Here is a 24,598-nt window from a genome sequence, read left to right on the forward strand (position 1 = left end):
ATAGATTGTGGCATGCACAGAACATCTGAGTGGGAAGAAGCGGTATGGCATTAGAGGAGGTAGAGGATGTGTGAACCAGGTGTTTGCTTTGAGGAATTTATGTGAAAAGTACAGAACATAAAGAATACTAGTGATTAAAATGTTAGGGGTGAGAAAAAGTTATCTTATACATTTATTTGTTGTACTTGATCGCTGTTTCCCACATCAATGAGGTAGCACCAGGAAACAGACGAAGAAAGAATGGCCCATCCACTCGTTTACACATGTGCATAAATGCCCATACATGCACATATACATACATATACATATCAACATATACACATATACATGCACATACACAGACATATACATGTATACATGTAGGAGTATTAGCCAAGAGCATTAGGTAGAAGTTGTTGGTAGGAAAATTAGGTAGGAGCTTCTGAAAGCATTGTGCTAAAGTTGTCCTCTCTGCCAGAGGCCTGTTAAGAGTGAGGCACTAAAGGCTAAGAAGTGGCACTGGAGTTTACCAGTTGTGGAGACTTTTGCTGTGGCCACCACCTTAAGGGAGTTCTCAAAGGCATTGGGCGTCAGAGATAGATAGATTGATCGATAGATAGCTTAACTTATACTTCCTCTTTACATGCATCATGCATTTGTCCTGTGATAATGCATTCCTATATATGGGCATGAGGTGAATGTCATGCTGTTTTGTATGTTATGCTCTTATATATACACACTTTATTATAACTGTCCAAGAATAGAAAGATACTATGTGATAGAAGTTAAGACAGTAGATATAAAGTAACAATACGTCACTGGCAACAGCATAAACATGGATAAAAGGGTAGTGTCATTAAATATGAATATTAGTGAAATTCATGTAATTTCCAACTGAATGACTGTTGTATCCAAAAAATTGAAATAATGTTAGTGGATTTGGGCTTGCTGGTAGGTACATGGCATGCATGAATGGAATGTGCTGGCAGTTAGATGGATGAGTTGGTTGGGTTTAACTGAGGGTCTCAAACATTCCTCATTAAAAGAGAAGTAAATCTCTTGACAGAAAGTTTATTTGACTATTATGCCATTTCCCCAGGTTTTCTTTGATAACACTCCAGTGCCAGTAGAAAATGTTCTTGGTGAAGTTGGAGGAGGCTTCAAGGTGGCCATGAATATCCTGAACTCTGGCCGCTTTTCCATGGGGAGCTCTGGTGCAGGTTTGTTGACTTTCTTTATATTTTCTTGTCAAATAGAAAAGAATACCTTTTGATGCTTTGGTTTTGATTATATTCTCTTGCTGTTTGTGAGCCTCAGACACATGCATTATGGACATGTCTTCCACTTTCATTCTCGCCCATATCAGAATGAAACTCACCTTCATACATTCTCTTACACATTCCCACAGTTTGTCCCACCTCAAAAGTGTTGCCCCTCCTTTGCTCTCACCTTAACAGTGGCCACAGGCTTTGATCCAGCTTTCTCCCTCATCAGAAGTGCTATCCCTTCCTTTGCTCTCACCTTAACAGTAACCACAGGGACATTCCCAAACCATTCTTTACCCTTCTCCTTAAACATGATTTCACTTGGAACCAGAATATTAAGGTTCTAGTCCCCAAACATACTACCTCTCTCTCCCTTCATCTCATTCTGATTACATCCACTCATTCACACACATCAGCTCGAGTCTTTGAGTAGTATGAGCACTCTGTATTCGGTTCCTTCAATTCACAGTCAAAAAATTAATGCAAGGAGGGGGTGTTGTTTTGATTTCCCACTCCTGTCCCTTTTAAGTCACCATCTGTGACACACAGATGTGAAGGTAGTGTTCTTTTCCCATACCCCTTATATGATTACATGGAGAGTTTACGGATAGATATGCAAATAGGGAAATAAATGAGTACCATTAAGACAAACTGTCAACAAACAGTCCTTTGATTGACTTGAGAGTGATTGTATTTAAAACAATGATGGGAAACTTATACGTTTAAAGTATTCACATATTCTTATTTTTGCTTAAGGCACTGAAGGGTTCATATATGATGTACCTTGGAAATACATTTGCTCCATAATGTCAGGGTAGAATCCTTCATTCGACACACACAAGTCATAGCTCAGACCTACAGGAGGGAAGGTTAGCTGGGCTTTGTAATTTGTAATGTGTAGTAGCTTGGTCTTTAATGCCAGAAATTAGAGGCTGAACTAACCCTACTTTTGCCATGGAAGATTGATATCCACAAAAAATGGGAGATGGCATACAATATGTGTATATACATGAATAGTAGCGATATTTTATCTCCCACTGAAAAACCAAGAAAAGAAATAATCCCCACCCATCATTCAGGGGTTGAAGTTGTACTCTAGAATGGCAAAAGGTGAGAGGAAATGATGTGAGGGGAGTGGGTGAGGAATGGGATGTATTTAGGGAAGCAATGGTGGCATGTGCAAAAGATGCATGTGGTATGAGAAAGGTGGGAGGTCAACAGATTAGAAAGGATAGTGAATGGTGGGATGAAGAAGTAAAGTAGTTAGTGAAAGAGAAAATGAAGGGGACGAGGGGGAAAGTAATAAGAGGTAGTGATGAAGTGACAAGGAGATGGAGTGGGTACTTTGAAAGTTTGTTGAATGTGTTGGATGATAGAGTGGCAGATGTAGGGTGTTTTGGTTAGTGTGGTGCTAAGTGAGAGGGGTCAGAGAGAATGGTTTGGTTAAGAGAGGAGAGATAGTGAAAGCTCTGCAGAAGATGAAATCTGACTAGATGGCAGGTTTGGATGGTATTGCAGTAAAATTTATTAAGAAAGTGGTTGACTGTGTTGTTGATTGGTTGGTAAGGATATTCATTGTATGTATGGATCACGGTGAAGTGGCTGAGGTTTGGCAGAATGCATGCATAGTACCATTGTACAAAAGGCAAAGGGGATAAAGGTGAGTGCTCAAACTACAGAGGCATAAGTTTCTTGTGTATTCCTGAGAAATTGTATGGGAGGGTATTGATTGAGAGGGTAAAGGCATGTACAGAGCATCAGGCTGGGGAGGAGCAGTGTGATTTCAGATGTGGTAGAGGATGTGAGGATCAGGTGTTTGCTTTGAAGAATGTGTGTGAGAAATACTTAGAAAAACATGAATTTGTATGTAACATTTATGGATCTGGAGAAGGCATATGATAGGGTTGATTGAGATGCTTTGTGGAAGGTCTTAAGAGTGTATGGTGCAGGAGGTAAGCTGCTTGAAGCAGTGAAAAGTTTTTACCAAGGATGTGAGGCATGTGTACGAGTAAGAAGAGAGGAGAGTGATTGGTTCCCAGTGAAGATCAGTCTGCAGCAGGAATGTGTGATGTCTCCATGGTTGTTTAATTTGTTTATGGGTGGGTTGGTTAGGGAGGTAACTGCAAGAGTTTTGGAGGGAGGAGCAAGTATGCAATCTGTTGGGGATGAGAGGGCCTGGGAAGTGAGTCAGTTGTTGTTTGGCAGTGATACGGCTCTGGTGGCTGATTCGAGTGAGAAACTACAGAAGTTGATGACCAAATTTGGATAAGTTTGTGAATGGAGAAAGTTGAGTGTAAATGTGAATAAGAGCAAAGTTATTAGGTTCAGTAGGATGACAAGCTAATTGGGATGTAAGTTTGAATAGAGAAAAATTGGAGGAAGTGAAATGTTTTAGTTGTCTGGGAGTGGACTAAGCAGCAAATGGAACCATAGAAGCGGAAGTGTCACATGATGGGGGAGGGAGTGAAGGTTCTGGGAGCAATGAAGAATGTGTCATGGAGTAAAAATGGGTATAAGTTTGTTGAGTATTCCTGGTAAATTATATGGGAGGGTATTGATTGAGAGGGTGAAGGCATGTACAGAGCATCAGATTGGGGAAGAGCAGTATGGTTTCAGAAGTGGTAGAGGATGTGTGGATCAGGTGTTTGCTTTAGAGAATGTATGTGAGATATACTTAGAAAAGCAAATGGATTTGTATGTAGCATTTATGGATCTGGAGAAGGCATATGATAGAGTTGATAGAGATGCTCTGTGGAAGGTACTAAGAATATATGGTGTGGGAGGCAAGTTGTTAGAAGCAGTGAAAAGTTTTTATCGAGGATGTAAGGCATGTGTACGTGTAGGAAGAGAGGAAAGTGATTGGTTCTCAGTGAATGTAGGTTTGCGGCAGGGGTGTGTGATGTCTCCATGGTTGTTTAATTTGTTTATGGATGGGGTTGTTAGGGAGGTGAATGCAAGAGTTTTGGAAAGAGGGGCAAGTATGAAGTCTTTTGGGGATGAGAGAGCTTGGGAAGTGAGTCAGTTGTTGTTCGCTGATGATACAGCGCTGGTGGCTGATTCATGTGAGAAACTGCAGAAGCTGGTGACTGAGTTTGGTAAAGTGTGTGAAAGAAGAAAGTTAAGGGTAATTGTGAATAAGAGCAAGGTTATTAGGTACAGTAGGGTTAAGGGTTAAGTCAATTGGAAGGTAAGTTTGAATGGAGAAAAACTGGAGGAAGTAAAGTGTTTTAGATATCTGGGAGTGGATCTGGCAGCGGATGGAACCATGGAAGCGGAAGTGAATCATAGGGTGGGGGAGGGGGTGAAAATCCTGGGAGCCTTGAAGAATGTGTGGAAGTCGAGAACATTATCTCGGAAAGCAAAAATGGCTATGTTTGAAGGAATAATGGTTCCAACAATGTTGTATGGTTGCGAGGCATGGGCTATGGATAGAGTTGTGCACAGGAGGGTGGATGTGCTGGAAATGAGATGTTTAAGGACGATATGTGGTGTAAGGTGATTTGATCGAGTAAGTAATGTAAGGGTAAGAGAGGTGTGTGGAAATAATAAGAGTGTGGTTGAGAGGGCAGAAGAGGGTGTTTTAAAATGGTTTGGGCACATGGAGAGAATGAGTGAGGAAAGATTGACCAAGAGGATATATGTGTCGGAGGTGGAGGGAACGAGGAGAAGTGGGAGACCAAATTGGAGGTGGAAAGATGGAGTGAAAAAGACTTTGAGTGATCGGGGCCTGAACATGCTGGAGGGTGAAAGGTGGGCAAGGAATAGAGTGAATTGGATCGATGTGGTATACCGGGGTCGACGTACTGTCAGTGGAGTGAATCAGGGCATGTGAAGCGTCTGGGGTTAACCAATGAAAGTTCTGTGAGGCCTGGATGTGGAAAGGGAGCTGTGGTTTCGGGCATTATTGCATGACAGCTAGAGACTGAGTGTGAACGAATGGGGCCTTTGTGGCCTTTTCCTAGTGCTACCTCGCACACATGAGGGGGGAGGGGGATGTTATTCCATGTGTGGCGAGGTGGCGATGGGAATGAATAAAGGCAGACAGTGTGAATTGTGTGCATGTGTATATATGTATGTGTCTGTGTGTGTATATATGTATACATTGAGATGTATGGGGGGGTATGTATATTTGTGTGTGTGGACATGTATGTATATACATGTGTATGGGGGTGGGTTGGGCCATTTCTTTCGTCTGTTTCCTTGCGCTACCTTGCAAACGCGGGAGACAGCGACAATGCAAAATAATAATAATAATAATTGAAGGAATAGTAGTCCAAGAATACTATATGGTTGCAAGGCATGGGTTATAGATAAAGTTGTATGAAGGAGGGTGGATGTGTTGGAAATGATATGTGTGAGGACAATATGTGATGTGAGGTTGTTTGATCGAGTAAGCAATGAAAAGATAAGAGATATGTGGAAAAAAAGAATGTGGTTGGGAAAGCAGATGTAGGTTTGTTGAAATGGTTTGGACACATGGAGAGAATGAGTGAGGAAAGATTGACTGAGGATACATTTGTCAGAGGTGGAGGGAACAAGGAAAAGTGGGATACCAAATTGGAGGTGGAAGGATGGAGTGAAAAAGATTTTGAGCAGTTGGGGCCTGAACATACAGGAGTAAGAGGCCTGTAAGGAATAGAGTGAATTGAAACGATGAGGTATACTAGGGTCGACGTGCTGTGAATGGACAGAACCAGGGCATGTGAAATGTCTGGGGTAAACCAAGAAAAAGTCTGTGGGGCCTGGATGTTAATAGGGAGAAGTGGTTTTAATGCATTAAACATGACAGCAGAGACTAAGAGTGAACAAATGTGGCCTTTTTTTGTCTGTTTTCCTTGTGCTACCTCAATGAAGCAGGTGGGTAGCGATGTTGTTTCCTGTGGGCAGGGTGTTTTTGAAGTTTTGGAATTTTGTACCTTATCATGTCTTTCCCAGTAACTATGACCTGGAACTTTTAAAATGACAGATTTTTGACTCCCCTCCAAAATTTGTAAGTACTTTTCCTTGTCTCTTCTCTTCTCATTTCATTCACCTCATTTCATTAACCTTGATGTAGACTTTAGTCTGTGAGTGGAGCCTCCAACATCGAAAAGAAAAAAGTTGATATCAAATGTACACTTATATACAATTATATACTAGCAGGTTTCTTTTCTGTAATTTTCTTAATAGATTTTCCTTAGTTTTTCTATCTTTATAATCGGGAATAATGTGCATTTCATTGTAGGCATTTTGAAGAGGTTGATCGGCTGGGCTGTGGAGCATGCTACGACCCGGAAGCAGTTTGGACGCCACCTTTCAGATTTTGCTCTGATCAAAGAAAAATTTGCTAGCATGAGTGTCACTGTATATGCTATGGAATCTATGGCATATCTGACAGCAGGAGCATTGGATAGCCAAGAAGATCCTGATTGTTCAGTAGAAGCAGCTATTGTCAAGGTCAGAGATGTTATCCTCCCCATGTGCTTGTGATATTCCTCTATAATATGATAATTCTGCCATCTTCCTTTGGCAGCTATATCTGTCTTGTATGCCTTTCATGACTGTAGAGTATAAAAGGGGTATTCTTGCTGAACTTCTACTCATATCGTAATTGTGACACATTTCATGAATTGCACCCAGTGAGATGGCTTTCTTGTATAGATGTTTCCCTGTCTTGTCATGTCCACTGCTAGAAGCAGTGAAGTTTGTCCAAGTGTAGGAAGACGGGAGGAGGAGTGGCTCTAGGTGAGGGTGGGTCTGTAGCAGGGGTGTGTGATGTCACCATGGCTGTTTAACTTGTTTAGAGATAGGATGAAGGAGGTGAATACAAGTCTTGGAGAAAGGAATGGAATATGCAATCTGTTGGAGGTGCGATAGGCCTGGGAGGTGAGTCAGTTGTTGTTTGGCGATGACATGGTACTGGTGGCAAATCAGAGTGTGAAAACTACAGAAGCTAGTTTTTGACTTTGGGAGAGTATGTGGGAGAAAAAAGTTGAGTGTATATGTGAATAATAACAGTAAAGTTATTTGATTTAGTAGTGGGGAGAGACAGGTTATTGGAGTGCAAATTTGAATGGAGAGAGCATGGCAGAAGTAGGTTGTTTCAGATATCTGGGATTGGTTATGGCAGTGAATGGAGCCATGGAAGCTGAAGGGGGTCTTAGAGTGGAAGAGGATGCAAACTTCTTGGATGGATTGAGGAATGTGTGGAAAGAGAGGCCAGTGTCTGTAAAAGCAAAGATGTATGTGTTTGACAATACAGTAGTCCCACTGGTGCTGTATGGATGTGAGTTGTGGGCCTTAGACACAAATGTAAAAAAGAGTTTGGATGTGTTGGAAATGAAATGTTTAAGGACAATATGGTGTAAGGAGGGTTGATCGAATAAGAAATAATGAGATGAGAGGGAGGTGTGGTAGAGAAAGGAATATATATGAGAGAGCTGAGAGCTTGTGATGAAATGATTTGGACATATGGAGAGGATGGATGAGGAAAGGAGGACTAATAGGTTATGCATATTACCTTAATCAGTCATTCTTTGCTCATGCTTTCCGGAAAATATGCCAGAACCATTTCAGTACACCCTGGTCAACTCTTTCAATCAGAATATACGCAGTCATGCCTTACAATTTCAACCTGATTTACACCTATCATCCTCAGGCATTCCATTTCCAACACATCCACCCTCTTATGAACCTTCTACATGCATAGAATCATATTTATGGTGATATTTTAACAAAAAGTGTTATCATATTTTTTAATTCTTTTTCATATTTCCTTGTTAGGTTTTCAGTTCTGAAGGTGCATGGAAATGGGGCTCTGAGTGTTTGCAGGTCCTGGGTGGACTTGGTTACATGAAGTCTTACCCATTTGAACGTTATCTTCGTGATGCTCGCATTCTCCTCATTTTTGAAGGGACAAATGAGATTCTTCGGCTGTTTATTGCTCTGAGTGGTAAGTTTACAATATTCTGTGTACACATTTTCCAAATATAGGGTAATGGAAAGTTACTAAAAGCAGTGAGGAGCTTTCATTAGGAGATTAAGGCATGTGTATGAATCAGAAGGGAAGAGGGTGAGTGGTTTCTGGTGAATATAGGTCAGCATCATGTACGTAATGCCACTGTGGTTTCATCTGTTCAAAGACAGAGTGATGAGCAAGATGAATGCAGAAGTCTTAGAACAAAAGGAAAGTCTTTGGTATGTTGAGGGTAAGGAGGCATGGGAGTTCAATCAGCTGTTTGCAGATGACACAGCTCTGGTGGCAGAATCGAGAGAGAAATTCTGAAACCTGGTGACTGAGCTTGGAAGAGTATGAGAGTAATAAAGTTGAAAGTAAATGTGAACAAAAGTAAGGAATTGTGTTGCACCAGGGTGATGAGACATAATTTGATTGTAAGTTCAAATGAGGAGGATCTGGAAGAAGTGAAGTGTCTTAGGTCCCTAGAGAAGGTTGTGGCTGTGGATGGACCCAGAGGGCTTAAGTGAATTATAGGGGAAGAGGGAATTAAGGTCAAAGGTACAGTAGCAGACATATATTTCTTGACAGTCTTTAGTGGACTGTAGTGATATCTAGCAACTCAGACGTAGTACACTTGTAGTGTATAGTATTTTTCCATAACTGTTTTCAGATGTAGCTGTTGTGGTAATTGGATGACAAGAATGCTTCCTTGTATTGTCTTTTGTATCCAGTGAAAAGCAAAGTTATGGGGTCAGAAATTATAAGATTATATTTCTTTTATCAAACTGAAAATGGCAAATCATTGCAAAAGCCAACTGACTTTATTGCTATTTATCTATCTATCTATCTATCTATCTAGCTATCTATCTTTCTTTTTATATATCTCTACCTATCTATATCTCTAATGCCCATTCCCTCTGGGAACTTCCCCAAGGGGGTGCCTGTGGTGGTCTTCATAACTGATGACCTCCGTTGCTACTTCTTAGCCTTTAGAGGGCTACTCTAGTGTAGTATTTCTGGAGGCTTCTACCTATTGATCGTACTGATTGCTTCTATTTGCCTAATGTTCTTCTCTAATGTTCCAACGTACTACTTCTACCATCTGCTCCCACCTAATGTTCCTAGCGACAACTTCTACCAAATTTTTCTACCTAATGCTCTTGCTTCATGTTCTTACTTACTACTTCTATCTATTGCTCATACCATTTTACGAAAAAGCAGGGCATTGCGCTCACTACAAGAAAATGTAGGGTATAAAGAGTTGTGTGAGTTAAGTGATGTCCAGTTTTATGTGCGACAAGGAAAGATTGTATGTGGACGAAATGCCAGCAGTCTACGGATGGATGAGGCAGAAAGAAAAGCCAGTTACCTGCATAAGAAGAGTGCAACTTGGCAACCACTGAAATACTGGCTCAAACTGTCACTAACCCTTCTAATATCCGGATGGATAGTACCAGTTATTTGCCACAGGAAAATATAGAGTTACAAAGAATGAGGTGTGTGAGTTAAGTGTTGTATGTTTTATATGACAAGGAGAGACTGTATGTTTATAGACAGAATGGCAGCAGTTCGCAGGTGGGCAAGGCAGAAAGAAAAGAGCATTCTGGTTCAGAGGAGTGCGTGCAGCTTGCACAACTACAGAAGTGCTGGCTCTGCACAGCTACCACTAACCCTCCTGATACCCAGGTGGGTAGTACCTGTACTATACATCCCTAGTCAGTAGCTGCCTGCAAACTACTGAACTAGGAATTAGCTTCACATTTATTTTGTCTCTTTCAGCCAGTCTAAGCATTAATCTATGTTTTACACATATCATTTCAAATATAGAAGGCTTTCATCACATTTCAGATTTGTAACAAGAATGTTTTGCAAGATAGATGTGTTTAATTTGTTTATGGATGGGGGTGTGAGGGAGGGAAATGCAAGAGTCTTGGAGAGAGGGGTGAGTATGCAGTCTGCTAGGGATGAGAGGGCCTGGGAAGTGTCAGTTGGTATTCACCGATGAGATAGCACTGGTGGCTTATTCAAATGAAAAACTGCAAAAGTTGATGACTGAGTTTGGAAGAGTGTGTGAAAGGAGAAAGTTGAGAGTAAATGTCTATAAAAGCAAGGTTATTAGGCTCAGCAGGTTTCTGGGACAAGTTAGTTGAGATGTTAGTTTGAATAGAGAAAAAGTAGAGAAAGTGAAGTGTTTTAGATGTCTGGAAATGGACCTGGAAGCAAATGGAACCATTGAAGTCAAAGTAAGACATAGGGTTGGGGAGGGGGCAAGATATCTGGGGGTGGGCTTTGCAGCAAATGGAACCATGGAAGCGGAAGTGAGTCATTGGGTGGGGGAGGAGGCGGAGGTTCTAGGAGTGATGAAGAATGTGTGGAAAGACAAAACTTATCTCTGAGGGCAAAATTAGGTATAGATTTCTCTTTGCCAAGTCTAAGCATTTATGTTATCATTTCAAGTACAGAAAGTATGTATTACGTTATTCAATTTTGAAACCAAAATTTATTTGGCATATAAGTGACTCAGAATTATTACTTGCAATTTTTTTTTTTTTTTCTCAAAAGATAGATTTGCTTCTAAAACTTAGTATAGCACATATTCTTTATGCTGAATATGATTCAAGGCTAAACTATTGCTATAGACATTAATTCCTCTGATGTAGCATTTGAATGATTATAGAGTTAAGAAAAAATTAACGATAACTCATTTCACTTTTTTTTCATTTCTCTTACTTATAGGAAGATTTTTGATGGTTTGTTTTTTGTCCTAAAAATTACCCTTCATATTTTGCTGTTTTTCTTCAGAACTTTAACATAGCACCTGTTTTTTAAATTGAATATGATTCTGGGGCTGAAATGTTGGTAATGGGCCACTAAGTCATGTAATTAAGCATTTATTTGGTTAAAAGACTTAAAAATTTCATGAGACTGAGTATTTTTTTTATATCTGCCGACCATGGGAAATGTTATGATGTATTTTACATTATCATTTTAACTATAGAAGACTTTTGAAATGTCGTATTTAAATTTTGAAAGAAGATTGGCATAAAAATTACGCTGAACTATTGCCAGTACTTTTTGCTGGTTTTTTTTTGGGAAAATAGATTTGATTTAGAACCTTGGTATGGCACCTATTCTTCATGCATACTACTATTCTTGGGCTGAAATATTGTTTAGGGGCCAATTACTCCTGTAATTAAGCATTTTAATGATTAAAGAATAGAAAATTTTCATAGGAATTCACTTCTTATTTATTTATTTGACATCTAGGGAAATCATTATGATATATTTTACATTATCATATCAAGTATACGAGACATTCATTACAATGTAAATAAGATTTGAAACAAAAACTGTTTGCCTGAAAATTACTTTAAACTATTAATTGCATTTTTTATATTTCTTTATGAAATGAATTTGCTTTTAAACCTCTGTAGAATAGATGTTCTTCATGCTTGATAGAGGTTGAAATGTTGTTTAGGAAAAAATAAGTCGTGAGATTATGCATTTACATTTTGCACCGAAAGTTAAGGTATGGGAGAGCCGTTGACTAAACTTATTGCAAATAATGCTTCATATCTTACAGAGTCAGTTGTTGTTCGCTGATGATACAGCGCTGGTGGCTGATTCATGTGAGAAACTGCAGAAGCTGGTGACTGAGTTTGGTAAAGTGTGTGGAAGAAGAAAGTTGAGAGTAAATGTGAATAAGAGCAAGGTTATTAGGTACAGTAGGGGTGAGGGTCAAGTCAATTGGGAGGTGAGTTTGAATGGAGAAAAACTGGAGGAAGTGAAGTGTTTTAGATATCTGGGAGTGGATCTGTCAGCGGATGGAACCATGGAAGCGGAAGTGGATCATAGGGTGGGGGAGGGGGCGAAAATTTTGGGAGCCTTGAAAAATGTGTGGAAGTCGAGAACATTATCTCGGAAAGCAAAAATGGGTATGTTTGAGGGAATAGTGGTTCCAACAATGTTGTATGGTTGCGAGGCGTGGGCTATGGATAGAGATGTGCGCAGGAGGATGGATGTGCTGGAAATGAGATGTTTGAGGACAATGTGTGGTGTGAGGTGGTTTGATCGAGTAAGTAACGTAAGGGTAAGAGAGATGTGTGAAAATAAAAAGAGCGTGGTTGAGAGAGCAGAAGAGGGTGTTTTGAAATGGTTTGGGCACATGGAGAGAATGAGTGAGGAGAGATTGACCAAGAGGATATATGTGTCGGAGGTGGAGGGAACGAGGAGAAGAGGGAGACCAAATTGGAGGTGGAAAGATGGAGTGAAAAAGATTTTGTGTGATCGGGGCCTGAACATGCAGGAGGGTGAAAGGAGGGCAAGAAATAGAGTGAATTGGAGTCATGTGGTATACAGGGGTTGACGTGCTGTCAGTGGATTGAAGCAAGGCATGTGAAGCGTCTGGGGTAAACCATGGAAAGCTGTGTAGGTATGTATATTTGCGTGTGTGGACGTGTGTATGTACATGTGTATGGGGGGGGGGGTTGGGCCATTTCTTTCGTCTGTTTCCTTGCGCTACCTCGCAAACGCGGGAGACAGCGACAAAGTATAAAAAAAAAAAAAAAAAAAAAAAATCTTACAGAGTCTCTGGCAAGTGGTTTAAGTCTTGCATTGACAGTGTTAATCATAGTTTTAGCATTATTGTGGTAATACATCATAACCATCAGTCTGTGTGTAGCAACCATGAGGCTCGTTTCTGTTTTGTTTGTCCCTGTGTGTGTTGGATGTTTTTTCTCCATATTTGTCTGCAGTTACCCAGCTCGTGTGCCATTCCATTATGCAAGGGGAGTTAGTCAAAGAAGGACATTGCAACAAGATAGCTTTATACAAAGCAGAGCATGATTTGAAAAATATCGCTGAGCAAATGGGTGTCTACCAGTGAAGTGTTGCTAGGTTGATGAAATGTTTTAAGGAAATAGGGAAGTCTTCTCTTCCTTGGAAGGCCAAGTTTAACATCTTCAGGAATGCAAAAAGTGATTGCAAGGCAGGTTAAGACCTGCTCATCCCTAACAACGTGAAATGTAGCAGAAGTCTAATTTGCTCAAACTTGTCTTTTTAAGAAGTATTCAAAAGTTACTTCATAATGACTTGGGATTTTTTAGTTTCACATCCAAAGTAAACCTCTACCAATTACCACTTAGAAGGAAAAACAAGTGAGCTTTTGCATGAAATACAGTGTTTGGGATCAGGAAATGTGGAAAACCATGATGTGGATTGGTGAGTCGACATATCCTGTGACTGTAAATATCAGAAGGAGGATGTACAGGCCACCCAACCTTGACCTGCACCTATCACAGTTCAAAGGATAGGGTGTAAAACACTCTCCTTCTTTTATGGTTTGGAGTTGTTTCAGCTTCTTTAGTGTTGGTGATTTTGTAATCTTATCCAACAAAGTGAACCAGGTAGTATGCTTAAATTTTCTTATTGAACATGTACCTGGTTCATTTGAAAGTGCAAAGGCAAAAATATTTTTATGCAGGATGTGGCTCCCAGCCTCATGGCTAAGTCTGTTACAGTGGCTGAATGATAGGGTAATTATTTCAAGGACTGGCCAGGAAGTAGCCCGACCTGAGCCCAGATGAAAACCTGTGGTCCACCAAGAGGAAGCAATGACCAATGATATGGATGTGTCTTCTGTACCAAAGCTTGAGGTGGTAGTTATGCAGCTGTTGGGTGGTTTTTTCCCCCAGAACTACTCAGGAAACTGCTCACAGTATCCTGTAAATGAGTAGAGGACTGCTTCAAGGGGAGAGGGAATATAGCAAAATATTACTTGTGTTGGTAACGCAACAAAAAAATTTTTCTTCCACTTTGTGACAACCTTTGATATAGACTGTAAGTGATTACAGGATTAAAGAATATGAATGACAGATTCTTCTTTATTTAGGTGTCTGTCAACTAGAGTAAGCATTATGCTATATTTACATAATCATAAGTTTAGATTTTCGTTGTTATATTTCAGTTTTCAAACAAGATTTTTGGCCAGATAATTACCCTGAACTATTACCTGCATTTATTGCCATTTTATGTAGAAAACAGATTTGCTTTTAGAACTTTAGTATTGCATCTGTTGTCATTTAAGTCCTGTAATTAAATGATTACTGTATTGAAAACTTTCATAAGAATTTATTCACATTTATTTGGTTTCTCTTTGCCAGTGTAAGTGTTAGGCTACATTTTACATTATCATTTCAAGTACAAAAGGTTTGTTTTATGTCATATTTCAATTTTGCTTATAAACCTAAGTATAGCAATTATTCTTTATGCTGAATATGATTCTGAGGCTGAAGTATTGCTAAGGGGCCATTAAGTCCTCTAAGCAAGCACTTGAATTATTTTTTTTAAAAATCATGAGAATTCATTTCACTTTTTTCTTTAGTTCAGATCCTCTTAGGAAGATTTTTCAGATGTTTTGATTATCTTTGCAACTGTAGAAGACTTTCAATATTTTATATTTAATTTTTGCAACAAAAAGTTTTTTGCCCAAAAAATTACCCTGCATTTTTTGCTTTTTTTTCAGAAAATAAATTTGCTTCAGAACTTCAGTAAAGCACCTATCTTATAAGCTGAATATGATTCTCGGGCTGAAATATTACTGAAGGGCCACTAAGCTGTTTAATTAAGCATTTGAATGATTTCAAGATTCAGAAATTTCATGAGTTCACTTCTTATTTTTTTCATATATCTGGCAACCATTGGAAGTATTATGATAGATTTTACAGTATCATTTTAACTATAGATGACTTGTTATCCTATATTTCACCTCTGGAAAAAGGCACTGGGTGTAAGACTGGCTCATTTGCTAAAACAGTTATGATCCTGGTACCACAATGCAGGCAATATTGCTTCCTCTCTCTGACAGGCTTGACATTGTTACACTCCCAGTTTATATATTTTCTAGCTAGAGCTAATTAATTATTCACTCTTAAAGTATTATAATTTCAGCATGCCATTGACATGCTGATAAGAGGAAGGCAAGATGATTCTGATTTCAGAGAAGACAGCTTTTCAGGACTGTGTTCCTTATCATATCCTCATGTTCAGTAGATATAGTCTCCTACTTATTTCACTAGGTTGCGATACTCCTTTGCTATTCAGGTCTTCTATTTTTCCCAGACATCTAAATTCTCCTTCTTAGTCATTTCATTCCTCTTTAGAGCATGCCTTTAGTTCACTGCACTATGTGCTTGGCATTATTCCCATTTTTCCCTTCTCTATTGATTTAGCTGTTTTGAACACACTTTTGGCTTACCTTTTTACATTATATGCACTCCTCCCAGGTGAATGTCAGGGACAAGCTTTGTAAATAGTGTGTGTTTGTACACATTTGCCAGAGTATTGATGTATTCATTCTGAAAGCTACATAAGCACAGATGTTTGGTTCATGTCGTGGGGGGTTTCATGTTAATGAGTGTGTTCTTGGAATTTTTACTTCATTTGTTAACACCACATATAGTTGTATGATAATGTGTTATACCTAGTAGCACATACATTATTTATGGTGAAATTTGCAATTTACTGTAATTCTTGTATCTATTCTTTTTGTATTGCAAAGTACATATATACAGACATAGGATATAGCATCATTGCACATAGCTAATTGACTAACATCTTAAGCATAGGAGATGGTGTAGTTTCTTTTTGTTAAAAAGCATATATGTTTCCAGGATTGCAACATGCAGGAATCGAATTGCAGGAGGTGGTCCAGAAGTTGCGCAATCCTCTAATGAATCCTGGCTTCATCATTGGCAAGGGCATTGAGAAGTTTCGCCAGCACAAAGACAATCCCAAACTAGACCTGAACTTGTCAGATCATCTCCACCCATCCCTGAAGTTTGGAGGAGATGCCCTTGAGTACTGTGTCAAGCGCTTTCAGTACGGTGTTGAGATACTGCTGTCTAGATATGGTAAAGTATACATTAAATCCATAAATGTTAAAAATTTTCACGAGATGTTAGTCACAGATAGTCTGCCATATTCCAAGAGATGGTCATGAAAGTTTTTTAACTTGCTCTTTTAGATGCTTACTGTGTAGGTAACATTTTTATCTTGGAGAGCAAAAATGGGTATGTTTGAAGGCATAATAGTTCCAACAATTTTATATGGTTGCAAGGCATAAGCTATAAATAGGGTTGTATAGAGGAGGGTGGATGTTTTGGAAATGAAATGTTTGAGGACAATATGTGGTGTGAGGTGGTTTGATCGAGTAAGTAATGAAAGGGTAAGAGAGATGTGTGGAAATAAGAAGAGTGTGGTTGAGAGAGCAGAAGAGGGTGCGTTGAAGTGGTTTAGACATATGGAGAGAATGAGTGAGGAAAGATTGACAAAGAGGATATATGTGCCAGAGGTGGAGGGAACAAAGAGAAGGGGTAGACCAAATTGGAGGTGGAAGGATGGAGCGGAAAAGATTTTGAGCGATTGGGGCCTGTATAACATTGTACATTCTGTTGTGTTGTGGTTATTCTTTTCTGTATAATTCATTGGATCATCAAAAAGTATTTGTAAGAATCATGAAAACTGAGATGTATGATTACTAAAAGCTTTTCTTTATTTTTTCCACTTAGGTCGAAAGATAGCAGATCCCAGCAATCAACTGGAGGTAGCTCGTCTGGCCAATTGCGCTATTGACATCTATGCAATGACTGCTGTGCTGGCTCGTTCATCACGTTCTTATTGCATTGGAATCAGAAACGCTGATCATGAGGTAAGGTACTTTTGCACTTAGATGCCACGTGTATGTGATAGACAACTAATCAGAACTCATATTTTGGTCAAACAGGACAAACTTCAGGGTTAAATGGCAGGCCCAGTTAATGGATGCATGATAACTACCCTTTTGTTTTGTGTGATCATTTATTGACTTAATTCACTCTAAAGATTCTGTCTATCTATCATCAATTTCAGTTCCCAGTTCCATGAGCTTAAGTAGGTACACATATCCTCAGAGCATTCCTCTCACTACCCTAAAGCCAAGCCAGTGTCTTTAAGTGAAACAAGGACTTCCACCCTTACAAAGTGCTTCATGCTTTTTTTTTTTTTTTTTTTTTCATTTTGAATACCAAGAGGATATCCCATGAGGTGTCTCATTTTTAAAAAGTCTGCAGGCAGCTGCAGGTGTGTTCATTATTCAGAATTCTCTTCCTTGCATCTCAGAGGATATGTCCGTTCTTTAGTCCATATTTTATCCTGTCTGAATTAACGATAACCATCACAATGCTGAGTCATTATAGTGTAGCTGCTTTGCCTTGCATGAGCTGCATGAGAAAAACATAAATTATTACATAGACTTATTAGACACACTTGACTTGGACATTTTAGAGGAGAGTGATAGTGAATCAAGTGGGTGATGGATGTAGGTTTGATGAAGATGTGGAAGAACAAAAGCAGCAATGAGAATGAAGATTTCCAGAGGAGAGTGATAGTGAAGTAAGTGGATGTATGGATGTAGTTTGAGAGGAAAATCATCTGTAACATGAAAAATAGAGTAGAAGAGGGGGGAGAATGCTTGGAATGGTGTATGCAAGGACAGGGGTAAGTGGAGACTTTTGCCGTGGTCACCGCCATAAAGAGAGTTCCATGAGGGAACATTTGTCATGAGATATAGATAGATAGATGAATGACATAATTTACATTTTTTTTGTTGAGCTCATTCCAGTAGGTGCTTGAGAACAAAGATCTTGTTTAGATACCAACTTTCCTTGTACTTTGCCAACTGTGCTAGGAAGCATTATTACTCAGTAATTTGTACAACAATTTTAATTTCTTTTAACTCTGTTTTTTGGAATAATCACCATCCACTATCCAGTCATCAGGCACATGATCTCTTTTTTTATGCTATCTTACATACTTTTTTTTAACCCTTGACTTATTGCCATGTCACTCCCAATCTCATCTGTACTCCCATTTTTTTTCATTTTTATAGTTTTCATTTCTAAATATGAAGGTCATGAAGCCAGAATCTGTACCATACGTCAGACATGAACATTATATATGACAGCAGGAGAGTGGATGTTTCAGATGTTACCTCCCTAAGTTGGAAGAATCAGTTAGATATACAATAAAGAAGTTTCATTACTGCCAACCCCACTGCAGTTCCTCATTTTTCTTAAATCTTTATAATCTTACCCAGATTTCTTTTATCTTCATTTACTAATCAGTTCTTTAAAGTACTCCTTTCATCTCTTACAAGCTTCACCCTTTTTTTCAAAATCTGTCTCCAGATTTGTCAAGCATATCCTCACTTTTCACAAAGAATTCCTTCTGTACACATTTACCATCTTCCAGTATATTTTATATTTCAACTCAAGAGTTTCATTCATCCTGTATATGAGTTCTTCACTTCTCCATTTATTCTTTTAAGAACATTTTTTTTTTCCTGTCACTGCTTTCTGTTGCAGAAGCTTAAACTTATTTCAGATTTTTTCAACTAATTTCCTTGAATTTGTATTTGCATTATATTTTTATTTTTGTTCTTCCTACAATCTTTTCTTACATATATGTTGTAGCCTCTGTTCATTCAGTCTTTAAGTACCTTCTCATTACTTGACCCTACTCTTTACAATTTCATCAGAATCTTTCACCTTTTGAGTAAGTTTGCTGAGGAATTGTTTTACACTTTATTCCTGAACTTTGCTACTTCTGTCCTCTGCTTTTTAATGTAAATATTCAGTTCTAGACTGTCTAACATAAACTGTCAACCTACATTTTACTATTATGTTTTCAATATATAAATGAGTTGAATAATTATATTCCATTGTTAACAGGTACAACTTGCACTGCAGTTTTGTCATGAGGCTTCTACTCGCATCAAGAACATGGTCAAAGACATCGAAAATGGTCCCTTCTTAAATTGTGACAGTTCCCTCATGAAAATTGCTGACACCATTATTCAAAACAAAGGATATACTGCTGACCACCCTCTTACTCGTGTCTTCTGGTGATGAGTCTCTTAATTTGACGTTAGCAAGTTAGCACAAGGAAACAGATGAAGAATGGCCCAACCCACCCACAAACACATGCATATACATAACCGCCCACACACGCACATATACATTTCAACATAAACATACATATATACACATGTACATATTCATACATGCTGCTTTCATCCATTCCTGTTGCCACCCTGCCACACATGAAATAGCATCCCCCCCCCCCCCTCTCTCTCTCTCTCTCTCTCTCTCTCTCTCTCTCTCTCTCTCCAGTGAGGTAGCACCAGGAATAGCCAAAAATGGCCACATTCATTCTCACTCAGTCTCTAGCTGTCATGTGTAATGCACTGAAACCAGAGCTCCCTTTCCATATCCAGGCCCCATAGACCTTTCCATGGTTTACCCCAGTCACTTCACATCCCCTGGTTCAATCCATTGACAGCACATCGACCCTGGTACACCACATTGTTCCAATTCACTCTAATCTTGCATGCCTTTCACCTTCCTGTATGTTCAGGCCCTGATCACTCAAAATCTTTTTCACTCCATCCCTCCACCCCAAGTTTGGCCTCCCACTTCTCCTTCTTCCCTCCACCTCTGACACATATATCCTCTTTGTCAATCTTTCCTCACTCATTCTCTCCATGTGTCCAAACCATTTCAACACCCTCTTCTGCTCTCTCAACCACACTCTTTTTATTATCACACATCTCTCTTACCCTTTCATTACTTACTTGATCAAACCACCTCACACCACATATATTGTCCTCAAACATCTCATCTCCAACACGTCCACCCTTCTCTGCACAACCATATCTATAGCCCATGCCTCACAACCTATAACATTGTTGGAACCCATTTTTGCTCCGAGATAACGTTCTCGCCTTCCACACATTCTTCAACGCTCCCAGAACCTTTGCTCCCTCCCCTACCCTGTGACTCACTTCCACTTCCATGGTTCCATCTGCTGCTGAGTCCACTCCCAGATATCTAAAACACTTCACTTCCTCCAGTTTTTCTCCATTCAAACTTACCTCCCAATTAACTTGTCCCTCATCCTTCTGAACCTCATAACCATGCTCTTATTCACATTTACTCTAAACTTCCTTCTTTCACACACTTTACCAAACTGTCACCCTTCTGCAGTTTCTCATCCAAATCAGCCCCCATCGCTTTATCATCAGCAAACAACAGCTGACTCACTTCCTAAGCCTGTACTAAGTGTTCAAAATGTATCCTCACACTCATCATATGGAATATTTTGTACTGTACTTTTAGGGTGGCGATGGGAATGGATGAAGGAAGCAAGTATGATATGTACATGTGTATATATGTATATGTCTGTGTATGTATATGTTGAAATGTATATGTATGTTTATGTGCATGTGTTGACATTTATGGATATACATGTGTATGTGGGTGGGTTGGACCTTTCCTCATCTGTTTCCTTGCGATACCTTGCTGACACGGGAGATGGCAGTTAGGTATGATAAAGAAAATGAATATAACTTTTTGATCAGTGTTTGCCTCTCAATAAGTGTTCAAAATGTAACCTCACATTCATATGGAATATTTTGTACTGTACTTTTGCACAAATACAAGTTATTTTTAACAGCTTACAGTGTAAAACTATAATTGGTGTAAAGCAACTGCTGGGTTACGTGAAGATTCCAATTGTTGTGGTGCATATATAATTTTATATCCATCTTTGGTTATTTGTAAATAGAGATGAATGTTGTACATAGCCACATTATTTTCATACAGTGTGATTCAACCTGATGTGAGCATTGTTAGAAATTCTGCTTTGTCAGACTTTGCTTTTAGATGCAAATGGAATGTTGAATTAAGTTTTCCTAGTCTGTCCTGGAACATCTCCCGACAAAGTAGGGTGGCTGCATGTTCTGGAAAATGCTACCTCATTAATATTTTGAAACTGCTAAGTATCATCACTTACTTGCATTTTTAAATGTTAGTGACTATACATTGTACAAAACAAGGAAGCAGAAATCTGATTGTTTTGAAGAATAGCCATAGAGTAGTTTTTCCTAAAAAACGTGTCTTATCAGTGTATATGTAGGAAAATAATTATATTTTGATTCTTTTGTAAAAGATAGAAGCCCATAAGTCCTCATACCATTTAGTTAGAGCAAGGAACTAGATACTCCTACCAGACTTCATTAACCTGAACATGATAATAACTGGCACTGTATCCACTAGTAGGCAGTCTGAGTAACACAAAAACAAGACATGGACAGCTAATTGGCAGGCTGATTATTGACAGTTTTAGAGTATAGGACTTAGATAAGAGAAGTATTCTATAAAGAGGCTTATTTGTAAGTATACATGATAATTTTCAGTTGCCTTTGTGCAGTATGAGGAAGTTTTATGTCCATATGGTCCCATCTGGTATTGTTTTTGATTGATTGAACATAAGGTGTAAACTTTACGTTTTTGAGACCCTACTGTTTCACCTTGCATTTTTTAGTATGAAATAACTGAATTTTCCAGTGCTATGGGATTCACATCATCTTAAATTGTTACATATCCTCAAATCTTTTACTGAAAAATGATTTCCTCTTGGTTTTCTTGACGCTTTACTTGCGTAGCTTCCTTATATGCAATATGGTTTTTGAGTCCCTTTTCATGTCAGAGAAATTTTCTATGTCAGCATTGTAATGCCATCTTAGAAATATGATAGCGGTCATCTTGTCTCCACTCGCCCTTTTTTCCTGTAGTGTGGGTAGACAAAGCACTTTTGCCTCTGTTCATAGCTCATTTCTTTCCATCCTGACACCATCTTCACCACATTTGAAGAGACCTTTCCAGCAACCCTGTTTTTTAGGAGACCAATTTATTGAAGCATATTCTCGCTTTATTCAAGTGCATGGTGCATATACTTGCTTGAACTTATCTTTTTGTAGCTTAGTTTGAATACATATTGCCTATATTTCTTTGAAATAATCTCTCTGAATTATCTCTAGTACCTTTGAAAGTTGATTTGTCAGTGAATGGGACCATAGGAGCTGAGGTGAGTCACAGGATGGGGGGGGGAGGGCCTAATGTTTTGGGTGTAGTAAGGAAAGTGTGGAAATAGAAGTCATTGTCTGTGAGGACAAACATAGGCATGTTTGAAGGTATTGTAGTCTAGGCCATGAATGAAAAACGAACAAAATTCGATATTTTGAAAATGAAATGTTGAATTAAACCATTCTTTCCTCTCTATCTTCCCCCAAGGTACCCATATTACTGCTTTACTATAGATTTTGCAGAATCTAATAATCCACTCACTTCTCAGTTTCTAAAGTTCACCCACCCAATATTCCCTTAAATTAAATAGTAATATGGTTCCTCATAATATCATTTACTTCACTTTCTTTTGACTTAGATTTACTCCTTATCCTTAGATAATTTCTTAATATTCCATTTCAAGCAGTGTGGGGCTGCTTTTTCAGAGTGGATCATCATCAGGGTTTTTTTAAGGATCAAGGCAAGTGTATGAACAGCAGCATTTTGCCTTTGTGGTGTGTTATCTTTGATCCTTGAGAACTCCTTGATGTGCTGGTTAAGAAATTTTCTAATTCATGTGGTAGCATTTTGAATCTTGTATATTTTCACTCCCATACAGTACTTATGGGTGCTGATGGGTACCTCATCAGTGTGTATGGCTGACTGCTGCATCGTGGACCATCCTAATTATTCCCGTTAATTCCTTCAGAAATTTTGTTCTCGCTCATTTGATATCTTTTGAGAATCATGTTGTGTCAGAGCCATTATAATATGTTTATCACTTTTCTCTAGAATGTACTGTCCAGAAGGTACATTTGTTCTCAATTAAGTTAGGGAATTTTATGATTTATTGGAAGTTTGTCCTTCCTATGCTCTCTCCACTCTTTCATGTTATATATCCTATAGGGGAAAATATGTTATTCAGTTTCCTTGCTGAGGTTAATCTTCACATCATGCCTAAAATATCTTGCATCATTTTAGCAACTCAATCTTTGAATTCAAGTCCTTTATCATTTCCCACCAACCCAACAGCATTTATATCCATAATCTTTTGTACAGATGTGTTTTGTAGTTGTTCCTCTAATGCCAGAAGGGACTGTTTCTCTTATTCCTGTGGTTGCGAGTTGGGGTCTTTTTAATGTAAACCTTCATCATATTCATAAATCGATAACTACTAATAGGAAGTAACAGAGGACCATATTTTGTGTGAAATGGAAAAGGATGAAGAAGGAAATGATGATGTACTAGAGGCAGTAGACACAGAAGACAGCATCCAAAACTGAGAGGACAAAAAGAATTGGAAAATGTTGTTAAGACTAACAGAAAGACTTGAAAAATATTGCATGGAGTGTCATAGCCAGGTGCATAATTAAATACAGTGAAAAGGAGAGATGCCTTAAGCACCAACAGAGACTGAAGTATAAATGTCTAATGTCAGCAGTCAAATATCCAGAAGATAATCACTTGACTTCCATAATATCTTGAAAAATTCCTTCAAAATATACCAGTTTTGCTTAGGTGGCATTTGTTATACAGTATGTAACAGACTGTTTGGCCTAGGTCACAAACGAAGCTGGTTGGATACAGAACAACTACTACAAAATCACAGAATGTTAAATATATATATGATACAATTTGATCCTCATGTGTCCAGTAGACTGTTTTGATTGTATATTGCAAATACTAATATTCTGATTTTTTTTTTCATGTAGTATCAATGCAATGTAACATGAAGTTCTGTAGTTTATTACAATAAAAGATATATATATTTCTTAAAGTTTGTTCTTGACCAGAGTTTGGATGAGGAATAAATTGATTCATAGCTTACAGTTCATCATGGAAAATGAAGCAGATTATGGGGTTTTTAATATTTGCATTTTCCCATGCACGTTTGCCGTTTCCTGCATTAGCAAGGAGCTGGGAACAAAGAAATAGTCTCGTACACTTACGTCTATTATCTAGATGTCATGCATTGGAACCACAGTCCCCTATCCACAATCAGGCCCCAAAGACCTTTCCATGGTTTCCCCACCCTCTTCATGTTCCCTGGTTCATTTTCATGAAATCAGATCAATTCACTTGGTCCTTTGCATGCCCAACACCCTCCTGCCTGTACATGAACAGTCCCTAAGCGCTCAAAACCTTATTCACTCAATTCTTCCATATCCAATTGTCACCCCATTCTCTATGTCACCTCTTCTGACACAACCTCACCCCATTTCCTCTCTCCACGTCTTGACCATTTCGGCACACACTCTTCAGCTCCCTCAACCATACTCTTCTTATTACAACACTTCTCTCTTACCTTATCGCTTACTTCATCAACCATCCTTGCACCACATACTGTCTATATACATTTCATTAACAACACATTCACCCTCTTACATTTTTATCTAAAACCCATGCCTTACATCCTTACAGCATCATCATGAATACTATACCATCAATCATGTCCATCTTCACCCTCTCAGATACTG

At 38.7% G+C, this 24,598-nt stretch overlaps 1 protein-coding gene across 2 annotated transcripts in view; it reads left to right on the forward strand.

Moving 5' to 3' along the window:
* Positions 1-23,892, forward strand: part of LOC139755087 (complex I assembly factor ACAD9, mitochondrial-like) — a 39,538-nt gene extending 15,646 nt beyond the window's left edge. For both annotated transcript variants that reach the window (XM_071673196.1, XM_071673195.1), the window contains exons 8-13: positions 1,079-1,199; positions 6,469-6,680; positions 8,007-8,175; positions 15,852-16,091; positions 16,749-16,888; positions 18,948-23,892. In XM_071673196.1, coding sequence (XP_071529297.1) covers positions 1,079-1,199; positions 6,469-6,680; positions 8,007-8,175; positions 15,852-16,091; positions 16,749-16,888; positions 18,948-19,124 — 1,059 coding nt within the window. In that variant the 3' untranslated portion in view covers positions 19,125-23,892. The remainder of the gene's footprint in view (positions 1-1,078; positions 1,200-6,468; positions 6,681-8,006; positions 8,176-15,851; positions 16,092-16,748; positions 16,889-18,947) is intronic.
* The last annotated feature ends 706 nt before the right edge of the window (positions 23,893-24,598 follow it).

The sequence above is a fragment of the Panulirus ornatus genome, chromosome 18 (genome assembly GCF_036320965.1).
Source record: "Panulirus ornatus isolate Po-2019 chromosome 18, ASM3632096v1, whole genome shotgun sequence".
NCBI classification, from domain to species: Eukaryota; Metazoa; Arthropoda; class Malacostraca; order Decapoda; family Palinuridae; genus Panulirus; species Panulirus ornatus.